Source organism: Lethenteron reissneri, chromosome 36 (genome assembly GCF_015708825.2).
Source record: "Lethenteron reissneri isolate LAM-NWPU_2019-01 chromosome 36, ASM1570882v1, whole genome shotgun sequence".
In the NCBI taxonomy this organism is placed as follows: domain Eukaryota; kingdom Metazoa; phylum Chordata; class Hyperoartia; order Petromyzontiformes; family Petromyzontidae; genus Lethenteron; species Lethenteron reissneri.
Window position 1 is genome coordinate 13,290,987 of NC_083814.1, and position 20,666 is coordinate 13,311,652.

Below are 20,666 nucleotides of genomic sequence, written 5' to 3' on the forward strand. Positions count from 1 at the left end.
ACGTTCTCCCCGTGGTCGTGTGAATTTTCCTCCGAGTCTTTGGAATCAACATGCGTTGAGAGTACAGTGTTCTTATACTACAAATATCGGCATGATAAGCCGCTTTGTTGAGCTATCATTTGTGGCCAGGTCGTTTATGAAGAAGAGCAAATGGCTTAGTGAGCTTTACCTGGTAAAATAAAAATAGTAAATACAGGCCTAGCGAAGGTTTCTGTGAGTTTGTTGAATTCGCTTCACCGTGGCTGTTGATGCTTTGTACCGTCTGCAGTGCCGCGCACGAAGGTCATCACCATAGTGGTCAGAGTCACCAACAGGAACTACGAGGATAGTATGAAAGACCAGGAAAGCATAAATCTATTTGAAGACGAGTTCATGAGACGGGTACGCACAATTTCTGCAACACAATTTTTGCACGCTTTATGTGTAAGTGCAATCTCATGAGATAACATATCCCGTATTAATAATATTATTTGGTCCTATGTCAATCTGCTGCTGGATGAAGGACCCCCATGACATATGAATTGTTTTACCGTACTTCAGCCCCACCTGATAGCGTGATGGAGTATGGTTCAAGCTACATGAGCGTCACAGTGTGGAGAGGCCTTCATCCAGCATTGGCTGTAAATAATATTTACATGATGTTAAATTATGCATATTTCTATATCACAGACGACATTTCTAATTGATGTTTTATTCTTACTTTACAGATGCTTAGGTTATTGATTTTTTTGCTCAGCGATTTCTTGGATATGTCAATCCGTAAAATGAGGTACGTCATTTACATTAACTTCTGATAAATACATTTTAATCAACAGAGATGAGCATGGTATTGTTTGTAATATCTTTAGAGGTAAGGGTTGGTGCATCACATAGGTTTGTGAAACTTACAAGACTTTCATGTGTTTCTTCTCTCACACGCATGGGTTTTCTCAGAGTACTCCAGTCTCTGACTACGATCCGAGACCCTCCTATAAAAAGAGTGTTGAGACTCGGTGAGGCTTTCCTAGATTAAGTAAACTACTGTATAGTAGGCTATAGTCGGCACACTAATTCAAGGTTGGCGGACTGGGGTGGGTGGAAATTTAAATTGACCAGTATGCAGAATTCTATATCGGATTGGAGATAGCACTGTATATTTAGCTGTTCATGAATGATCACCCTATTTATTACCAAGCCCCACCCCAACACACCATTTTGTGATTGTGGGTAACGTTAGGCTGATGAAGACTCGTCATAATAAAACTTGTGTGAAACCAATGCTGATGGAAAAGATTAATTCCTAGAAGGCCGTGTGGTCGATAGGATGTGAAAACTAAGATATGGGAAGGTGTATTTTGTGTTGAGTTATATCGTTAAATATTCTCTACTGAGAATAGGTTTTCCCCTTTTATCTGACAACAAAACCTATTCTCATATTTTGGTACTGGCAAAGGAGGTCCCATGATATATTCTCTACTGTTTAATAAAATGCTGTTGTCCTTAATTTGTCGGCAATTTATAGTATTTGTTATTTTAGAATCACGTGAACATTTGAGTTACATTTTTGTGATGACACACGGGTTTCCCATTATTGCACTTTAAGATAACCATGTCTTTGACTTATTACGGGTTTTTTTGTTCCCTTTTCCTGTGTGCCATAAACAGCAAAGGCAGCATCATTGTGACGAGCGAGGCACGCTACAATTACATGCCAAACCGCACCATTCTCGACTTCTACTCAAAAGATCTCATCCCATCAATATTTTCTGCCATCACCGAATCAATCAAAGTACAAAACAGCAGCGACTTGCAAATTGAATTTCCGAATCAAACAGACATATACGAGAACGGCACAGGTAAGTGGGCTCGGTTCGCAGCGTTAATCCTAAACATCCTTAATTACTTCATCCTGCAGCCAATGACGCCATTCTCAACATCATGCCAAGTCAATGTCTTTGCAAAACTTCTGTAGAAAGCAGTGTATCAAATATAATTTTCCTTGGACACGGTTGTTTGCTCCGATTTCTATTTGGTTCATTGTTGTACTTTGTTTTTGTCATTGGGGTGACCCAAGTCACTTTTACAAATGAGGATATTTTGGTCTATTAAGTTATCACCTGGTTAAACAAAATAAACATACGCTTTTGGACGTTGCCATCACATCAGTAGGCAATGTCATATTCAGAGATAAATCTTTATTCCCTGTAAAGAGTTTTGTTTTACCATGCACTTTGCTGGCACAAAATGGGACAAAGGTGGCTGTGAATCATCTCGCAATCTGCAAAATAAGTGGCTAGCCTGTCCACGTGGTTTTCCAGGGAACGCCACCTAGTTCGCCCAACTAATTTTAATGACTGAGAAGACATTTGAAAGTTTATGATGTGTAGTGTATGCAAAAGAGGGCAACATTTCAAACAAAATTTAGCTTTGACCGGACAATTAATCATTTGGCTTATCAGCCCCGGCGCTGCTAAGCCGCTCCACCATTTACAATATCCCGACGCATGCCACGGGCCCTGATATAAAAAAAAAAACATTTAACAGATAAGCGCGTGCCGTTTGCTACTTTGAATCTGTATATTATTGAATTGTATCTATTTAGCTTTCATGTACTCTAACGTTAATGTTTAGCAGAATGTTTAACCTTCATTCAGAGGCAAAGCCACCCATGAGATTATTAGGTGTTTCAAGTGCTCTGTTTTTGGTTTGTCAAACATTAAAACAAATATGTGCATCCTCTGTTTTTTCTGGGTAAAATATCAGTGTGCGCCACTGTTTTGCAACATTAAAATCGGGCAGCCGTGTTCAATGGGAATAATTCGCATTCACGTGGCGCAAATGGATGTACAACAGTGAGATGCGATCGAACACTGCGTTTTTTTTCGCTCTCACAGGTATCACGGCAGAAGAGTTTTTAACCTATTACAAGTGCAACACGAATTATAGTGGCTACACTGTTGCATGGGGCAGCAATGGGGGCGTGCAGTGCCACTCGCAATGTGCCAACGCCAGTTACTGTGGAAACGGTACCAACATGGAGTGCGTCAATCTCAAGGATGGTCCGGCCTGCCTGTAAGTGAACACGAGCAACAACCGTCCTCCTTCTGCTGCGTCCTCCCTGGACTGATTGTTCCTCGCCAATCACCTCGTCTTTTTCTACCATGCATCTAAGGAAATCGCATTTCGTCGCTTTTGTTTTTCGCTTTTTCCTCGTGAAGGTCGCGTTTCTTCAGAACATGCCTCGCGGTATGTTTTGCGTTGATGTATCGGTGAATAAATGTTTCGCTGTCAATGGCATTGCCCTCTGCACTGAGCGGCCATTTAGATTAGACGTAAGTACACGGAGCTCTATCAAAAACAAAATCACTGACTCTGTTGCCATTATCGTTCTCTTCACGTGTCACTGCAGATGTAACTCTGGGTACCAAATGAAGCTGGCGAACAGCAGCTGCGCGGACATTGACGAGTGCTCGCAGGTCAATGATTGTTCTGCAGACGCCACCTGCGCCAACACGGACGGAAGCTACACGTGCAGCTGTAACGAGGGATTCACCGGTGCGACGAGCGTCTGTGGCTACAGCACGGTTGACGGAATCGCTGATTATTGCCAAAGTTGCACTTCATGCAGACAATTCGACAATTTACAGTTCTTTGTTAATCCACTGGTAGATGAAGATCTAGCCGTGCCATGTCAGTCACCGTGGTTGTTTGACCACACTTCACCACTCTTTTAAATGTGGGTTGGTGAAGGATCGAGGGCCTGGAGCAGTATTGATGCCGTGGTGGTGAGATGTAATCTCCCTTGCCTGGATTCAATCCCGACACTGACGCTTGTATATTTGGAGTTTGCATATTCTCCCCGTGGTCGCTTCGATTTTTCTCCGGGTCCTCCGGGTTTTCCCTCCACATTTAGAAACATGCGTTTTGAGTATTTGGCTGCTATAAATTTCCCCATCATAAGCCACTTTGTTGAGCTCTCATTTGTGGCCAGGTCGCTTCTGAAAAAGAGCGAATAGTCAGTGAGCCTTACCTGGTAAAATTAAAATTGTAATTTCTATCACCAGGTGGCCGGTTTCTTAGCACAATGTGCAAACCACTGTGTGCCACTACTCCACACTGTATATGCTTATGAATACAATATTGCCCGTGTTGTTTCTTGTTTCCCGTACTCCTCTCCATTTGCACGTCGATTTTTTTACGTGAACAATGTTACGTGTGAATCTTTAATGTGAAAACTCAGTTGTAAAATATTAATCGTCCCATGGATAGCTTTACGAGATCTCCGATGTGGGACCTCTAAAAACAGAGAACACGTCTTCTCTTCCTCCCCCTCCCCCCAGGCAACGGGACGTACTGCGAGCGCATCGAGGCCTGCCTCAATCTCACCGGGCTGCAGAACTGCTCCTGCAGACCGGGCATGGTCAGCAATGGAAATTTTTGTCTGGACTTCGACGAGTGCGAGAACCAAAGCTCATGCTGGCCCAACTCGCATTGCCAGAACACCTTCAGCAGTTTCACCTGCATCTGCAATGAGAACTACACAGGTTAGCCTGGCGGAAAAGTGTAATGAGTGTCAGAGAAGATGGTCACAATGGGTTCCGGCGGCCACTGTGTTTTACACGAGGCAGCTGCAGCAGGCGAGCACACGGTGTTTCTCCCGATAGCAGGCTTTCATCACTCATTGCACAACTATAACAAAGTGGATATCTAGAGGCTAACAATGCAACCGTGTCTCAAGACGCGGTCTTGACAACTTAAAACTTAAAAAAACTTCCTCTCAATAAATTCCCGACTCAAAGACGCTTTCTTGAGTCTTGAGCTTCCAGAAGGGATGGCTGGGGAATGGGAATTCCAAACCACGAGAGGAGAGGAGAAATAAAAACCTACCATTATATGCATTTACCTCCCATTATATACTTGGGGGGGGGGGGTTACTATATTATTTTTATGGAACAGATGTATTCAAGATAATAATCATCTTGTTTTTATTCCTTTGCCAGGTTAAAGGCTTTCCTATACCGTGTCAGTCACGGGAGTCGTTTGACTATACTTCACCATGCTGGTCAGTGCATGTTTGTGAAGGGGGTGATAAGAACTGGTTCAGATATTGCTAACTATGGATCTGATGTTAGTTCAGGCAGGGAATTAAGTCAGGTCGCCGCTGCGTCACTAATGCCCCCACTGATTTAACGTGGTTTTGCAATTCCGCAGACTGTTACTCAGTTTTAAGTTTGAGTTGATTTGATTTGTTACACGGATAAATGCGTTTTGTCAGTTTCTTGGCTATTTTAAAAGGTATCTTTTTGGTACGTGAACAAAGCAACAACAAAAACAAAGACAAAACATCAATATGACAGAGAACGAGTCCAGGTTCAGTAAGAAATATTGCACAACTAACGAATGAGGTTACAGCAATCACTATGTGCGTATTGACATTCTCATGTCAATTTATCAAACCTTGCTGTATGAGTCATTGAATATCTTAAGTCACTTGCGCCTGTCCAATTTTTTTTTTATAATGGACGGTTTAATAAAAGACGGCCTATTGAGAAGATGATGGTGCAGTTCAGAGCTCGTGGTCACAGTACTGTTCAGCAGTCTCAATGGGCACGTTTACTCCTTGCACATAGTTGATATTATTTTGTTTAACCAGATAAGAAATCAAGAGCCCAGAATAGCCTCATTTGCAGGAGTCAGCAAAAATACACAAACACGCGTGTGCGTGATCTCTTAAATGTCAACGGGAGGGCCGAACCCGGGGCGGCCTGGGGGGCATTGGCAGCGAGGCTTCGTAACCGGAATAACAAGCCTGGCCGCGGCTCGCACGGGCACGCTTCTCTCTCTCTCTTCACCGCCCTCTGGCGTTCACTCGCTCACATGACCCCCCTCTCCTCTTCCTTCCCAGCCGTCGGGCAGTCATGCAAGCCGGTGTGCAGGAGCGTGCCGTGCCCCAGTGACCCGTGCGTTAACGGCGGGGCGTGCTACGTGGACGGCGCGGATGGAGGCTGCAGCGCCTCAAAGTGCTCGTGCACGCCGGTCACCCAAGGCGACAAGTGTCAGTTCGGGACCCTCACCGTCCCAGTCTCTCGCAAGCCAGGTTGGTGCCATGATTATTGAGTTGTGTGTTGTATAATCTGGCGTCAAACTAGCCCCCACATCATGGAGAGAAGATGGTCCTTGCCTGTAATATCTGGCAGTCATAAAGCAGTAATTCAAGCAAGACAGATTCTGCTGATGAGAAAGTGTGTCTTAAAATTTGTCAAGAGTACAGCCTGTGTTGAATCAATGCTGCTGAAATAGGTACTCCCAGAGGGCTCTTTGTTTTCATGAGGAATATTCATTTATATATTTCACCTGGAAAATCCCCTGACATGGATACATATTCGTTTTCATACATTTTAACATTCGAATATATAAAAAGTATAAAGACACTTCTCTTCCCATTGTAATACTGACAAGCACGGGGTGGGGTGGGGGGGGCTGTCACCTCACATTGTTATTCTGTGTGCCCCCCGTCTAGGAGCTGTGAAGGTGAAATACATGCTGAAACTATGGTTCATTTCCCAGCAATACATCAACATCACAGACGCTGTCAAAGCTGACATGACAAATGCGGTAAGTTGGGATTGCCGCCACTGCTGTTTGCTACAAGGTGGGGGTTAACCCCTGTGGCTGGCACGTGAAGCACAGGGGAAATGTTTTAAAATTAACTGTAAAGTTTGTGAATAATGTACGGGTCTTTGATAAGATCTTGCTGGATAAAGGCTTCCCCGTGCCCATTTGGTCGAAAGGGGTTGTTTGGTCATACTTCACCATCAACTTCTTAATAAGTTCACTGAATCTGTACATCATGTGGCATTGAATGTTATCTTCTTGTATTCACAGGTCATCAACAAACTGAAAATAATATCTGGGTTCAACTCAGTAATTCTTGAAAACTTCAGGTAATAATATCATGCCACGATAACAATGCAGGTACATCAACATAGCGCCTGTGGTACTGTGATAACATCAGCTCTCTTCTAACACTGGGGTTTTTCTGTCCTTTACATTCATCAGCTCTACCAAGAACTCCACAATTAAATCGAACTGCACGGCCTACTTTGACTATCCACTCGACAGCAGCATCCATTCCATCTTCAACGGGACCCAGCTGGCCCTCATCAAGTCCAAGTTTGGGCTGACACGATACTTGGGGGACATTCTTCTGGAAGACATTCAGCAGATACTCGGTGAGATGTGGCACTTTTGAGATGTGTGGCTGTGTAAGTTTTCCAGCAGGCGACCTGCGGCAATGAGCAGCCAGTTTCTAAAACACATCGGGACCGTACCAACTGAGCCTGAGCACAAGGGGGTGGGGGGGGGATACGAGTATTGACTAATCAATTAACATAAATTCGCCTGTGTCAGCAGCGGCATTAATTTAAAATAACACAGCAACGTTACGTATATATTTGTTAAGTATGTTCATACACCTTTTCCACAATTGTATATTTGTTTTTATCCCCCGCCCCCACAAATAGTTTGGGACACCCAGAGTGTGATGGACGGACACTTGTGAATTAAATAGATAGAAACACCATAGACTACCCGCCAAGCTACTGCCCTTTCTGCTGGTTCCTTCCGGAACGACCGAGTCTGGTGTAGATTTCACATCCATGACCACAGCGTTCCGGGTTACACCGCCGTATATCCACCCCTGGTCTAAAGATCACCGCAAGATTTGTGCTTGACTGCCCATTTTTAGGACATAATTGCAACGTGCATGAAAGCCATTCCTCAATAGAGTTGGGAAAGGCATTGGGAATTCCACTTGCAAGTTTTTTCCACGAATGCGGATACATTTCCTCTGCATCTGATTTCTCACCTGGCTCACCTCACATCTTTCCGTGCTGTTCAAGTCCAGGCTCAAGGGGTTCTTGTTATCCCGCTGCCTACAGTGGCGGATCCAAGGGGGGGCAGGGGGCGGTGTGGAGGGGAGTGCGATGGGGTCGATCGCATCCCCCTTGAGACCAAATATTATTACTGATGTTTATGTAGGGTCCTATTTAAAACGATTTCATTTTGACTTCATATCGCGCCATTCATACGAACTGCATCTCAAGTGCTGTAAGTTGACTTTGTAATGCGGAGGCGTGGGAAGCCACAGACAAGAGGAGAGGCAAACCGTATCCGGCGCCATCTATTGCCGAAGCTCTGTGGCCCAATATTTGGATGTTTGACCAACTCCATTCATGAGTGTTTATACATGATTGAATAAATCTAAATGAAACAGGTAATGTCTTTAACAAAGGTTACACATTGATAATGACGCCAAAAAGCCTTTTGGCGTCATCTGGTCCAACCCATGTGAGACTAGGCTCTAAGGAAAGCTGTCTCGGGTGTGGACCAATCAACTTCAAGGACAGTGCACATTATCAGAGTTATGTTTTTTGTTTGCATTATGACTGCAGGTATTGTGGTCTATGCAAACATGACTCCTTGTAAAAAGGTGTCAGTTTTGTTGCCAGATAGAAGGGTAAAAAACCAATTATCATATTTTTACTGGCAAATGAGGTTCCCATAGGTTACACATTATTTATTGAAGTGCTTTTTGACTCATAAGTTGCCCAGCTTCCTCCCAGAAAACTTGATTTAAGCATGTCTTTCTGAAAATATATTGACTTCCCATGTATGCTTTAATGTTGCAGTGAGACCAGGTGCATTTCTAACTCATCCATAACCACGACGGCATCTGTTTTTCAGTTCCACAAAACCAACTGGACCAGGTGTACAACTGTGACACAACGTTCGTGGGATACATATTGACCCTGCCAGAGACCGGCCCCGTGTGCCTGTCCCCGTGTGCCAATCAGAGCTACTGCAATAACATCGGAGAATGCCAACACCTCCGTACGGGCGCTGTGTGCGTGTGAGTATCTCCGGAACAATTGCCAGCACCTCCGCACGGGAGCTGTGTGCGTGTGAGTATCTCCGGCACAATCGCCAGCACCTCCGCACGGGAGCTGTGTGCGTGTGAGTATCTCCGGCACAATCGCCGTCACCTTGCCGGTGGCACGAGTGCAGGCGGCCTTTTCCACTGTGTCCGGGCCGGCACTAGCGGCTTGCTGCCTTGGGCCCTGCACGATCAGATGTCACGTTGGTCCACTCATGTTCACTCTTCTCAATGGCGTGTATCACTGTCACGGTGGCCCCCCGACATTACAGTCCAACTGCCCCCCACCCCCCAATCCGAGAGGAGCTGGAGCCGCAGCTGCTCAGGGTGCTGCGCATGCGGTCACATGAACGTCGCGTCGCACGTAGCATAACGACTCCTTGTCGCATTCGGCCTGCGATTCTCGATTGCCCTCCTACTAGGAGTGGTTGTAGAGGTCACTTAAACACATTACAAACGACGTGCATGTAAAAACTAAGATTGTTACGCACGCGATTTGATGCAAGCATTGTGAGCTCAAGATTCGTTCATTCTTAAATATACAGAAAAACCGACTGGTATGTCTGGCGATGGCTCTTCAGAACGTGCGGCGAAGACATGAGAATATAAATATAGACCTGTTTTATAACAAGTGGTCGCGAGTTTCTGTTCAAATGAACATTGAGCCGGTGCTCATCTCCTGTTTACAGCCCTGAGCCAGTGGTGGAAATTCCGCATCTCTATGACGGTGGCGAGGTCATCAATAAAATAACCATTGTTGACTTCCACACAAAGTGGTACCTATTTTATTCACCCCAGAAAGATGATGGGCAACTCCCAACCAGGATGTGAAATTTGCAACCTTTGGATTGCGATCCGCTCGCTCTACCGCTAAGCCACGTAGCCTAATTCATGAATTGAACATTGAACAAATATTCTTAAGTTTTTTCGGTAAAGTCACGTGACTTTACCGAAAAAAACCTAAGAATATGAATCCTTGCAGTCACGAAAGCTTCAAATCTAGAATTGAACAAATAAGCACTGCTGCTCTCTCCACGTGTCACTGCAGGTGTAAGTCTGGGTACCAAATGAAGCCGGACAACAGCAGCTGCTTGGACATTGACGAGTGCTCGCAGGCCAACGCCTGTTCTGCGGACGCCACCTGCGCCAACACGGACGGAAGCTACACGTGCAGCTGTAACGAGGGATTCACAGGTGACGGCCACTCCGGCGTATGTGACGCGCGTCTGTGGATAGAGCGCGATCGATGCTGGAGGTTACGTGTGTGGCCGTGTGTGGCCATTCACTTCCGCCCCTCCCTACCCGCAACGATTCAATGCGAGCGGCGATATGGGTTCAAGTGACGCTGCCCGCAGTAAATTTAAACAGAATACTACGTTTCATAGAGTTGGGTTATTAATCTGTTTCAAATAGTCTTGAAGTTGTGTTCAATATTTCAATATCTCTCAAGCGTAATGCTGCCAGGGCACTCCATTATGATACATACTTTCTCTTTGGTTGTGATTGCTCTGATTTCTATTCACTTCGTTGTTGTAGTTATTTTTACGCTTTTGCCTTTGTAATCTTTTGCCGACCAAGTTCACTCTTGCCAGACAGACTTCTCCTTGTCTTTTGAGTTCTCTACACCTGAAACCTCTAAGCAAGCCAAGGACGTGTCCTCCTCCCTCTTCTCCCACCCAGGCAATGGGATCGTCTGCGAGCGCATGGAGGTCTGCCTCTACGTCCCCGGAGTACAGAGCTGCTCCTGCAGGCCGGGCATGGTCACAAGTGGCAACGCCTGCGTGGACATTGACGAGTGCAAGAACAAGACCGCGTGCTGGCCCAACGCGCAGTGCCAGAACACCTTCGGCAGCTTCACCTGCTTCTGCAATGAGAACTACACAGGTTAGCCTGGCAGAGAGGAGAGTCACAACGGGTTCCTGCAGCCGCTCTGTTTACAACGAGGCAGCTGCAGCAAACCGGTGTTTCCCCTGATAAAATTACCTTAATTCTGACTCAGATGTGGCCACTAAACTAAAATGTATATGGATACTGACACATTTCCACCACTGAGTGTTGTTTAATTCAAAAGTAAAGCTACCGCACTGCACTTCCTCTACCAACTAACAGCTTTCAATGTTAGTTTATGCAAACAGTCCTTTATCTGTACCATGCAAGCTCTTATGTTACAAGTGCCTGCTTAGACTCAACAAAGGAGGCAACATGATTAATGAGCTTGTGGTCACACTACATAGGAGGAAGTTAACTTGCTCAAGGGGCGCACTTGCTCCTTGCAAACACAAACACGCGTGTGCGTGATCTTTTAAATGTCAATGGGAGGCCGAACCCAGGGCCAGGGGGGCACTGGCAGCGAGTCTCCTTGACCGTCAAAACAAGCCTGGCCGCAGCTCACACGGGGACGCTTCTCTCTCTCTTCACCGCCCTCTACCGTTTGCTGGCCCACATGACCCCCTCTCCTCTTCCCTCCCAGCCGTCGGGCAGTCATGCAAGCCGGCGTGCAGGAGCGTGCCGTGCCCCAGTGACCCGTGCGTTAACGGCGGGGCGTGCTACGTGGACGGCGTGGATGGAGGCTGCAGCGCGGCAAAGTGCTCGTGCACGCCGGTCACCCAAGGCGACAAGTGTCAGTTCGGGACCCTCACCGTCCCAGTCTCTCGCAAGCCAGGTTGGTGCCACTTTCTGTGCCTGGTGAAACACACGTTGGACAGAAGAGAGCAGCATGCAACAAAGGAGAGTGATCATCCCGTGTGCTGTGCATGCTTTCGATCGCGTCACAAATGGGTCACGGACAGCTGCTCTACCACCGAGTTTCCGGTCCACATTTTATGAGTCATATGTGTGCGGACATTGTGCATTGTGGCCAAAAGCATTGAGTTCTTATTCATACGAGAAATCTCCTGTGTGAAATTTGTGCATTCAAATAAAGAAATATCAAGCATTGTAATACTGACACGCACGTGGGCAGTTGTCACCTCACATTGTTACTCTGTGCACCCCATCTAGGAGCTGCAAAGGTGAAATACGCTCTGAAACTATGGTTCATTTCCAAGAAATACAATAGCATTACAGAAGCTGTCAAAGCTGAGCTGACGAATGCGGTAAGTTGGCATTGCCGCCACTGATGTTTGCTTCAAGGTGGTGGTTAACCGCTGAGGCTGGCTCATGAAGCAATTTAATAACTATACAACTTGCTTAAACCAATATGTGTATTGTTTGTAACAATAACCGACCAGTTTAAACATGAGAAATATAAATCACATTTTATCAAGGTGCACTGATATGGCCTGAATACATTAGGTCCAATCAATCCGATTCCCAACCAAACGGATCTGGTCCTAGCTTTCTCATATCTGATTGCTCAGCAGACAAATCCTATCCAGACTGTCCCTACATTGGGGAGTAATGATTCACACCTTCGACACCCCGACGATTCGATAGATCATTTCTAAAATTCAGAGTTGCGATTAAATTCAAAAAAGTTTTCTTTCTCTTACACATTGTGGTAAATGTAGCAATCACTAGTGTCTGTATGTTGAACTTATTTGGCAGTGTACGTAGCCAGCCGTGCTAATCGGAGGTATAGCGGTCCATGGGAACACATGACATACAACATATACAAAAGGAAAAAACATAAATGTGTATGTGTGTCACTCGACTAACATTTTGTGAGCTCAGAGAATCAATAATGATTGATGGATCAATATATATTACACTGACAATGTAAGGGGTTTAAGTCCCCTTTCTGAGAATCTTGCTTCTGGTTTCAGTTCCCAAGTGGAGAATTGCTTTATTTTATTCAGTTACATATATATGTTCTAGATTTGAAGCTTTCGTGACTGCAAGGATTCATACTCTTAGTTATTTCGGTAAAGTCACGTAGGTAAAAAATGAAATCAAAATTAATATTGTTATTGTTTTTGTTTTTTATTTTTATTAATTTTGATTTCATTTTTTACCTACGTGGCTTTACCTAAAGAACTAAGAGTACATATATATGTTTTTAAGGTAAAAGAAAAAGGTAACACCAGATGTAGCTGGCAGGATTTTAACCAATACGAATTTCTTGCCTGACCCCAACCTCATCTTCAATAAGCGAATAGAGGAATTTATAGCGATGCGCAGAGCCACTTTTCTCCCACATATCTGTGGGCACTGCCCACTTGGTCGGGCATTGCCCCTATTTCAGAGGACAGTGCATTGCTATACTGATCAGTGCCAGTCCGCTGCTGTACAGACCACTCTCTGATTGGCTTCAGTTCAAGTTATATTACTAAAAAAGTTAAGAATTCAAGAGACCAGTATAAATTAGTACTTGTAAGAGTGACCTGGGACATGAGTCTGCCAGTAAGGGGCGATGATTGCTGTGTACAGTCCCGCACCTCCGATTAGCATGGGTTGACTATGTACAGTCTGAAAGAAGTTCAACATACATATAATTGAGTGATTTGGGGGTAAGTTTTTTAATTTGGCAAATTTGGACCCTGAAGCCAGCACACAATTGCCTCCGCTTACGAATGACGGTACAGGGATCTTTAACGTCCACTGTGGGTGCGGCAGATGGTGCGTGGTATTGTTATAGTTAATATACACCGCAGTAATCATCAGGGCAGCTTCTGAATTCAAACCGTGAACCTCTGCAGCGAGCAGCGAGCGCGATACAGTGGGCCACACCACCGTCCGTTTTGACTACGAGCCCTGTTCATGAGCAACACGAATTTTCGAAAGCGTATTTTCTTTTACAGTTTCTGTCAATTTCCCCAACAAACGGCAAATAAAACGTGGAAATGTTACAAAAGCTGGAAATCGTGCAACATTGGGTTGTAACACTACTCTACGTATTTTTGCATGATTCACAGGTCATTAACAAACTGAAAATAATATCCGGGTTCAACGCAGTATCTCTTGAAAACTTCAGGTAATAATAACAATGGACACACAATAGCATAGTGGTTGTGTAATATATGTTCTCTTTTAACACTGGTGTTTGTGATGCATATATATTTTTGGTTAGACCATGTAATGACCAATGTATGGCGTTAATTAAATTTTCAACTTCAACGTACTTATGAGCTGATAGAACAGGAAATGGCGGCGCGTTAAACACTTGTGTACCAGGTGACCCTTTCATTTGTGTTGGCGGGTGGTGGAGGGTTCACAGGGTAACTTTGGCTAGATCGTGACATAACCTAACCCAAACGACAATTATGAAAACCTGTGAAAACCTACACGTTAAGTTAACTGGTATTCATTTTTGTCCCTTATATTCATCAGCTCTACCGGGAACTCCACAATTAAATCGAACTGCATGGCCAACTTTGACTACCCACTCGACAGCAGCATCCATGCCATCTACAATGGGACCCAGCTGGCCCTCATCAGGTCCAAGTTTGTGTTGATGCGATACTTGGGGAACATTCTTCTGGAAGACATTCAGCAGACAGTCGGTGAGATACGCCACTTTTGAGATGTGTGGCTGTGTGTAAGTTTTCTAGCAGGTGACCTGCGGCAATGAGCTCGTAATTAAGTAATCGTTCTTGAATATAAATCTTTTGTTCATGCATCTGATCGGACTAAACTTAGATTTGGCATTGAATTAAACCTCTATCCAATAAATTATGAAGTAACCAATAAGCACTGACCGGTGTGGTGAAGTATGGTCAAGCAACTCAGTGACTGACATTGTGTAGGCAGGCCTATATCTGCCAGTTTGACAAATATCTGCCAATTGGTAACATTTAATCGTAGGCATCGTGATCTCAAAATACTTTGCTGTTGAGATGAGTTCTTCACTAATGGCAACTATAATCACCACGGCATTGATGCATTCCAGTTCCGCAAAACCAACTGGACCAGGTGTACAACTGTAACACCACATTCACGGGCTACACGCTGAGCCTGCCGGAAACCAGCGGCCCTGTCTGCCTGTCCCCGTGTGCCAACGAGAACCACTGCAACAAAAACGGAGAATGCCAGCACCTCCAGACGGGCGCCGTGTGTGTGTGAGTAACCGCCCCTGCAGCTCCGAGTCGCTCGCACCACTCAGCGGCCAGCCTGCCGACAAGCAACGGCATCGCTCGCACACCTTTGTCCGTGGTGCTCCCCCCCCCCCACGCCACGCGCTTTGTGCATCACGTCAGCCACGGCGGCAGTCGCTCGCAGACGGTCCATGGAGCCCCTCGCGGGACGATTGCGTGCGTGTCTAAAGTGTGGGGGGTGGCGGCGTAGCGGTTTATACTTTGTAAATCAGCAGTGGCGATTGATATCTCCCTTTGGCTTGGGCTTGACTTGTTAGACTAAAGTGGGCAGCTGCTGCTTTGTGTCTCGACATGAGCATTGTGTGGTGGGTTGGGTGGGGTGGGAAGTGTCTGGGATTGGCACTGGTTACAGCACTCCTTACATCGGCCATATTGGCATTCAGAGGTACTTGCCAAAACTACTGTTTCCGTAATTCACTGAGACTGAACAGGATGTCTCCATCTTTACGCAACTGACAAATTGATGATCCAGCATTCATTGCTTTAAACTAGTCACTCGCTCACCGGCGGTCAGTCACCTCATTATCACTCTTCTATCGATATCGCTACTAACATAGTCACTGTTCCCGTGAGCTTCACTCACTGATTCCTCCAACCATGTGGAGGTCTCGGGTCTGCCAGACTGTTTCATCTTCTCCATACTGTGATCAGTCGCAACACTGCAGGTTATAACATACTCGCTCATCTACCCACCCACTCAATCAAGCATTCAATCACATACCCACCCACCGTGATACTGCAGGTCACAACACTTCGCTTTATGCGTCTTCCCTCGCACTGCTCCACTTTGTAATTCCCTCTCATCGTCTTGTTGCTCAAATTCCTATAATAATCTTTCTTCATACAAACAGCGTGTTACACTCTTACGTATTACACGTCTTACAGTGCTGTTTGTTGCTGGTCGCTTTACCGTTTCGGCATTTCAGTCCTGTGCCCAGCAACTGCGTTTAAGAATAACTCATGAACTAATACCTGGCGACCCCACAGGTGTAACAACAAAGGCATTTACCAGACGACGGGAAGCCGGTGCGAAGAGGTGACGCTCATCTCGCGAGTGTTCTTCGCCATCCTCTTTGGCACACTGGGTGGCATCCTGCTACTGCTGCTGCTCGCAGGCCTGCTTGGCTACATGCTGTACCGCCGCAAGAAGGCCTGGGACCGCTTCAGCGACACGGGCAGGTGAGTTGGACCGTTACAAGGCCCTCTTCAAAGCAGCTGGGAGGGCCGCACAAGTGAAGCGTGACCCGTAGACAACACGCAGCAGATTATTCGTCGTCATCGTTATCCTCGTCTTCATCAGCATCGACATCGGCCACTGTATATCCATTGCTGCACGCAGGCCTGTCCGGGCTGTCGCTATCTGTCATGGCCCTGCGAAGCCACGATCCGTATCACTCGGTGATTAACGCATCGTTATATTAATGGCATGTTTTTATTGTAATGCCAAATATTTATCTGGCCCAACACATCACATTGTATACACCTGTCTGCAGGTGAACATACGAATTGGTATATGACAAAATGCCGAGTACTCAAAATTAGTGCAAAACATGTTCAACCTCATACGCGCTAATATCATGCGCTATGTATTTAGGGATGGATTGTAACTGGAACGCAAAGTAAAATATTTTTAAAAATAGTCTTTGTTCCTCAACAGCCTTGGGACGAATCGCTCGCGGTTCCCAAGTTTCTCAAGGAAAGGCTCGTACATCCCCTGTAAGTTGCGCTATTTTATTACATCAACAATTCTCACTTGTCAGAATCTTACACTCAAAATGTGTGTCACATGCGTCTATGTATTTGGCTTGTCACACGACCCTGAAATACTTATGTAAGTGTCCAGGCCGTTTTTTTTTTACTTTTGTGCATTATTTTTACAATATTTCACCTGGGTAATCTCCTGAGATTGGACATCTCGTTTTTCAAGTGACACATTCATAGCAAATGACACAAATACAGACATTTTAAACCTATAATTTCGACAATCAGCTTGTGGATAAGGGCCTCCCCAATACCGTGTGGGTTGTGCAGGTATAGTGCAGTGTGGGTTGGTGAAGGCAGAGAGATAGGTACAAGATCACAACCGTAGATATTGCTGCACTGCCCTGTTGGCTACGATCATAGACATTGGAAATCACATCGCACCGTGTCTTCCTTGTGTAAGTTTCGGTGACACGGCCCAGGGATATCACGTTCGCCACTTGCTGCAGAGGCTCGAAATTCGAATCCAACAGGCCACTCTGGTTACTACTGCGACTTTTTATTATCCATAAATACGCACCGTCTGCTTCATAGTGGACATAAAACATCTCCTGACATTCTAAATGAGTAGACCATCGTGTACCGGCGTCACGGTCCAAATTTGCCTAAACCGCAAAATGACCAACAAATTACTCCATTGGGATTACACGTAGTTGCAATCATCGCCCCCTACTGGCAGACTCACGTCCGCTTGCAGGCCAGGGAACCTGGTGTGAAGAGGTGATGCTCATCTCGCGAGTGTTCTTGCCACCCTCTTCGGCACACTGGGCGGGATCCTACCGCCTCGGCAGGGTGCCCTTCCAAATGTATTGAGATGAGACGTCTCGGTGTAAAGGGAAGCAGCGCGCTATGAAAATCAGTATTACGCATTACGATCTCGTGTTGATGTGTTTGACTGCACGTGTGTTCACGGACAGGGATAACCACAATGCCGGAGAGCACGATTTTGAGCGATGCTTCAGGAATCAAGACGCTGTCCTATCGTGAAAACAGCAAGCCCGACCCTCACAAGGAGGTGAGAACGTGGCGTGCTTGCACTCAGCGGCCGCCTGATTAACACTGTCGGTGTAATAACCTAAATAGTACCACGTGCAGTCTGCTTCACTCGCAGGGGACGGTAAAGATCCCCTCACGTCCTTCGCAAGAGTAGGCCATTGTGTGCCGGCGTCAGGATAGGTAGATGTGCGGGACTGAGATGAACTGTAAAATCACAGGACCGTTAGGGATGCCTTCATCCTGCAGCATCCAGCAGCGGAGAGACAATGGCTTACGATGAAGTCGTGACTGTGTGTAAGCACTTTGGCCTTCGCTCACTCTCACACTGTCACCAAGCCCACACCAGTCTGCTCACCGTGCATGGAGTCTCACGGCAATATAAATCGCGCCGCTTCTGTGGATTTACATCAAACCCCTGTCTCCCATTCAGGTGCGTCTGCCAAGAGCGACAGCATTTGACAACCCGGCGATGAGCCAGTACGAGTAGCGATCTGTGTAAGGCCCACAAGACGCCGACATGTGGACTGCCCCACAGGAAAAGCACGTCCAACACGGTGTATGCGGGTCATGGTGCGTTACGTATGATAACCGAGAACTGTAACACGACGATCACATGCCATGAATCACTCACAAGTTGTGGTGTTCCATTTACGCGCAGAAAACTAAATGGCCCGTAGCATTGTAACCCGTTTCCACATGGAGTCGGACTTTGATTCCATACAAAAAATTCGAATGTAGGGAATCCCAGGCCTGCCCATGAAGAAAAACCGGCCCAGAGATTTCGGGCTCCAGCCTAAATTGCCAGCCAAATTCAAGTTGAATATGAACGTGGAAACGGGGAGGGGCTTCTTTGGGGGGGGGGGGTGGCAACTGAAGTGCCTACTCAAGTCTGTGCAATTCTTAATCTTAAGTTAACAAAACCACTTTGTAGACGTCCATGTTACAGTGCTTAGATTAACATTTTCGAATCATGACCATGACATGAGTTGATGTACAATATGAATGTTACATATTGAACCAGGTATACATATTTTTGGAATGTGTAACTAACGCGGCTACATCGCAAGAGGCACGTCGAGGCTCCAGGCTAAAGTCCGACGGAGCTTTCACTTCCCATGTGATGATGCACGCAGGTGGTGAATCACCGAGACACTCAAATGCATTGGTTTCATTATCAGTTCCGTCTCACACAGATACCAATAGACTCACAAATTGAACCACTCACACAGTTAAGTTTTTGCTCTGGAGACCAGGAGATCGTTGATCGATGTTCGGTCGCCGGGGTGATGATGCCATTAAGTCTTAATATCTCACTTCCACTCCACTCACATGGGACCCTGATTCTCACACAGACGCACATAGACTTACACACAGACCCAGATTATCTTACAGATACACTTGAACTCGCATGGAGATCCAGAAACGTGCAAGATATGCATTAAGGAACTGCAATTATTTCGCAATGCCTTTGTGTTCTAATTATCGAAAGACTCCACCTCCACTGCTCCACGTGTCGGGCGGCAGGATGGCGCAGTGGCAACACTTGCACCTCACAGCAAGAGGAGCCTCGGTTCGCATTACGACTTTAGCGCCGGTCTGCATATGGGATTTGTATATTCTCACCCTTTGCCTGCACGAGTTTCTAAAAACGTACAATGCAACTGGTATTAACCAAACATACCGTTTCTGAAAAATTACTTACAAATCACTCAATTGTGATAACAACATTGCCTCCTCAATCTGGAGCCTCGTGGCAGCCACTGCTGTGTGATTCACATCGCATGTGAATGTGATTCTAGAGGAGTGTAGACACGTGCTGAGCCCGTGCCGTGGCTGATGAGCCACTTGGCGAGTGTTCACACACAACACATGCTTATAATACCGTAATTAATGCATGTATTTCTGCAAGGCACATGGGATTTATAGTGAAACTTCGAGCTGAAGAAATATTAAATAATGTGTCTTGTTTTTAAAAACATGTGCATTGAGTAAAAACATATATCTGTTTTCTGGAAGGGACGTTTTGTTCTTGCCATGGTTACATGTTTTGACCTCAGACTATATATGTGAACATTCGTACAGTTACTGTGTATTAGACTGAAACAAATCCCACTGAAACTAAATTGGCAATAGAGTGACCATCGTTTTATGAGGAACTGGAATGTTTACACGGAAAATGTTGTTTTGTTGAAATGTTATTTTATTATGGAGAGGAACAATTAAAATAACTTTAATAATGACAGTACATCGAACAAAGACAGTTTAATAAAAATATAAACAATATTCAAATAAATCACATTTTTAAAATTACACACTTACGCCACAGTTATCTAAAGTGAGAAATGAAGAGGAATGTAGCCAAATAAAACAGGATGAACGTTTGAGAAACATTTGAGTTTACATGTTGAGGCATTGTTGAACAGTATAAGTGACTTATTCATATTTCTTCATTGTTTTAAAAGAATGGTTAAAATCCCCTACAGTACAAGCAGAAATAAATTATTTGACATTAAACGTGGTGCTGTTTTATTGTATACAATGTAAAGAACTCCAGTGTCGTATATCTAGGGGACAGTTTCACGGATTCTCAACGCCCTTTCATTAGGAGGGTACTGCACCATGGCATAGTTTACAAATTCCACTTTAAGCAAAGTCTGTCTTCATGTAAGTGGAATCCTAGAGGGACCGGAGAAAACCCAGCTCACGCGTATGGGAGCGTAATCCGGAAAGGTGCATACAGATGGGTTCAACAACACACTTGCTGTACTGCCATCTCGAGGCCACAAAGCGACCCAGCACGTTGGGGAGTTTCACTCTGCCAGCTGCTAACCCCCTGCCTCCAAAGCAAGCAAAGCATAGCCGCCGTGCCCTGGCTGAAATACAATTTAAGGTTAATTTGGTTTAACATTGATAAAGTCTCAGGTACAAGAGTAACCTGGGTTACCAACATTTCAAAGGCAGAA

The 20,666-nt window shown here is 45.4% G+C and overlaps 1 protein-coding gene across 1 annotated transcript; it reads left to right on the forward strand.

The window, feature by feature from the left end:
• The first annotated feature begins 8,989 nt into the window (after nucleotides 1-8,989).
• On the forward strand, nucleotides 8,990-20,217 carry LOC133351191 (mucin-4-like). Its single transcript, XM_061566219.1, has 12 exons — nucleotides 8,990-8,994; nucleotides 9,963-10,108; nucleotides 10,595-10,798; nucleotides 11,385-11,576; nucleotides 11,915-12,009; nucleotides 13,768-13,826; nucleotides 14,183-14,355; nucleotides 14,742-14,910; nucleotides 15,934-16,125; nucleotides 16,604-16,662; nucleotides 17,625-17,722; nucleotides 18,134-20,217. Exons 2-12 carry the CDS (start codon nucleotides 9,982-9,984, stop codon nucleotides 18,188-18,190), a joined length of 1,425 nt encoding a protein of 474 aa, XP_061422203.1. The 5' UTR covers nucleotides 8,990-8,994; nucleotides 9,963-9,981; the 3' UTR covers nucleotides 18,191-20,217.
• The last annotated feature ends 449 nt before the right edge of the window (nucleotides 20,218-20,666 follow it).

Bases quoted from the DNA above. Each gene is read 5' to 3' on its own strand.
- LOC133351191 (XM_061566219.1), top strand. From the start codon at position 9,982: ATGAAGCCGGACAACAGCAGCTGCTTGGACATTGACGAGTGCTCGCAG. The intron at 14,356-14,741 runs GTGAGATACGCC...GATGCATTCCAG, and splicing joins AGACATTCAGCAGACAGTCG to TTCCGCAAAACCAACTGGAC. The intron at 16,126-16,603 runs GTGAGTTGGACC...GTTCCTCAACAG, and splicing joins CGCTTCAGCGACACGGGCAG to CCTTGGGACGAATCGCTCGC.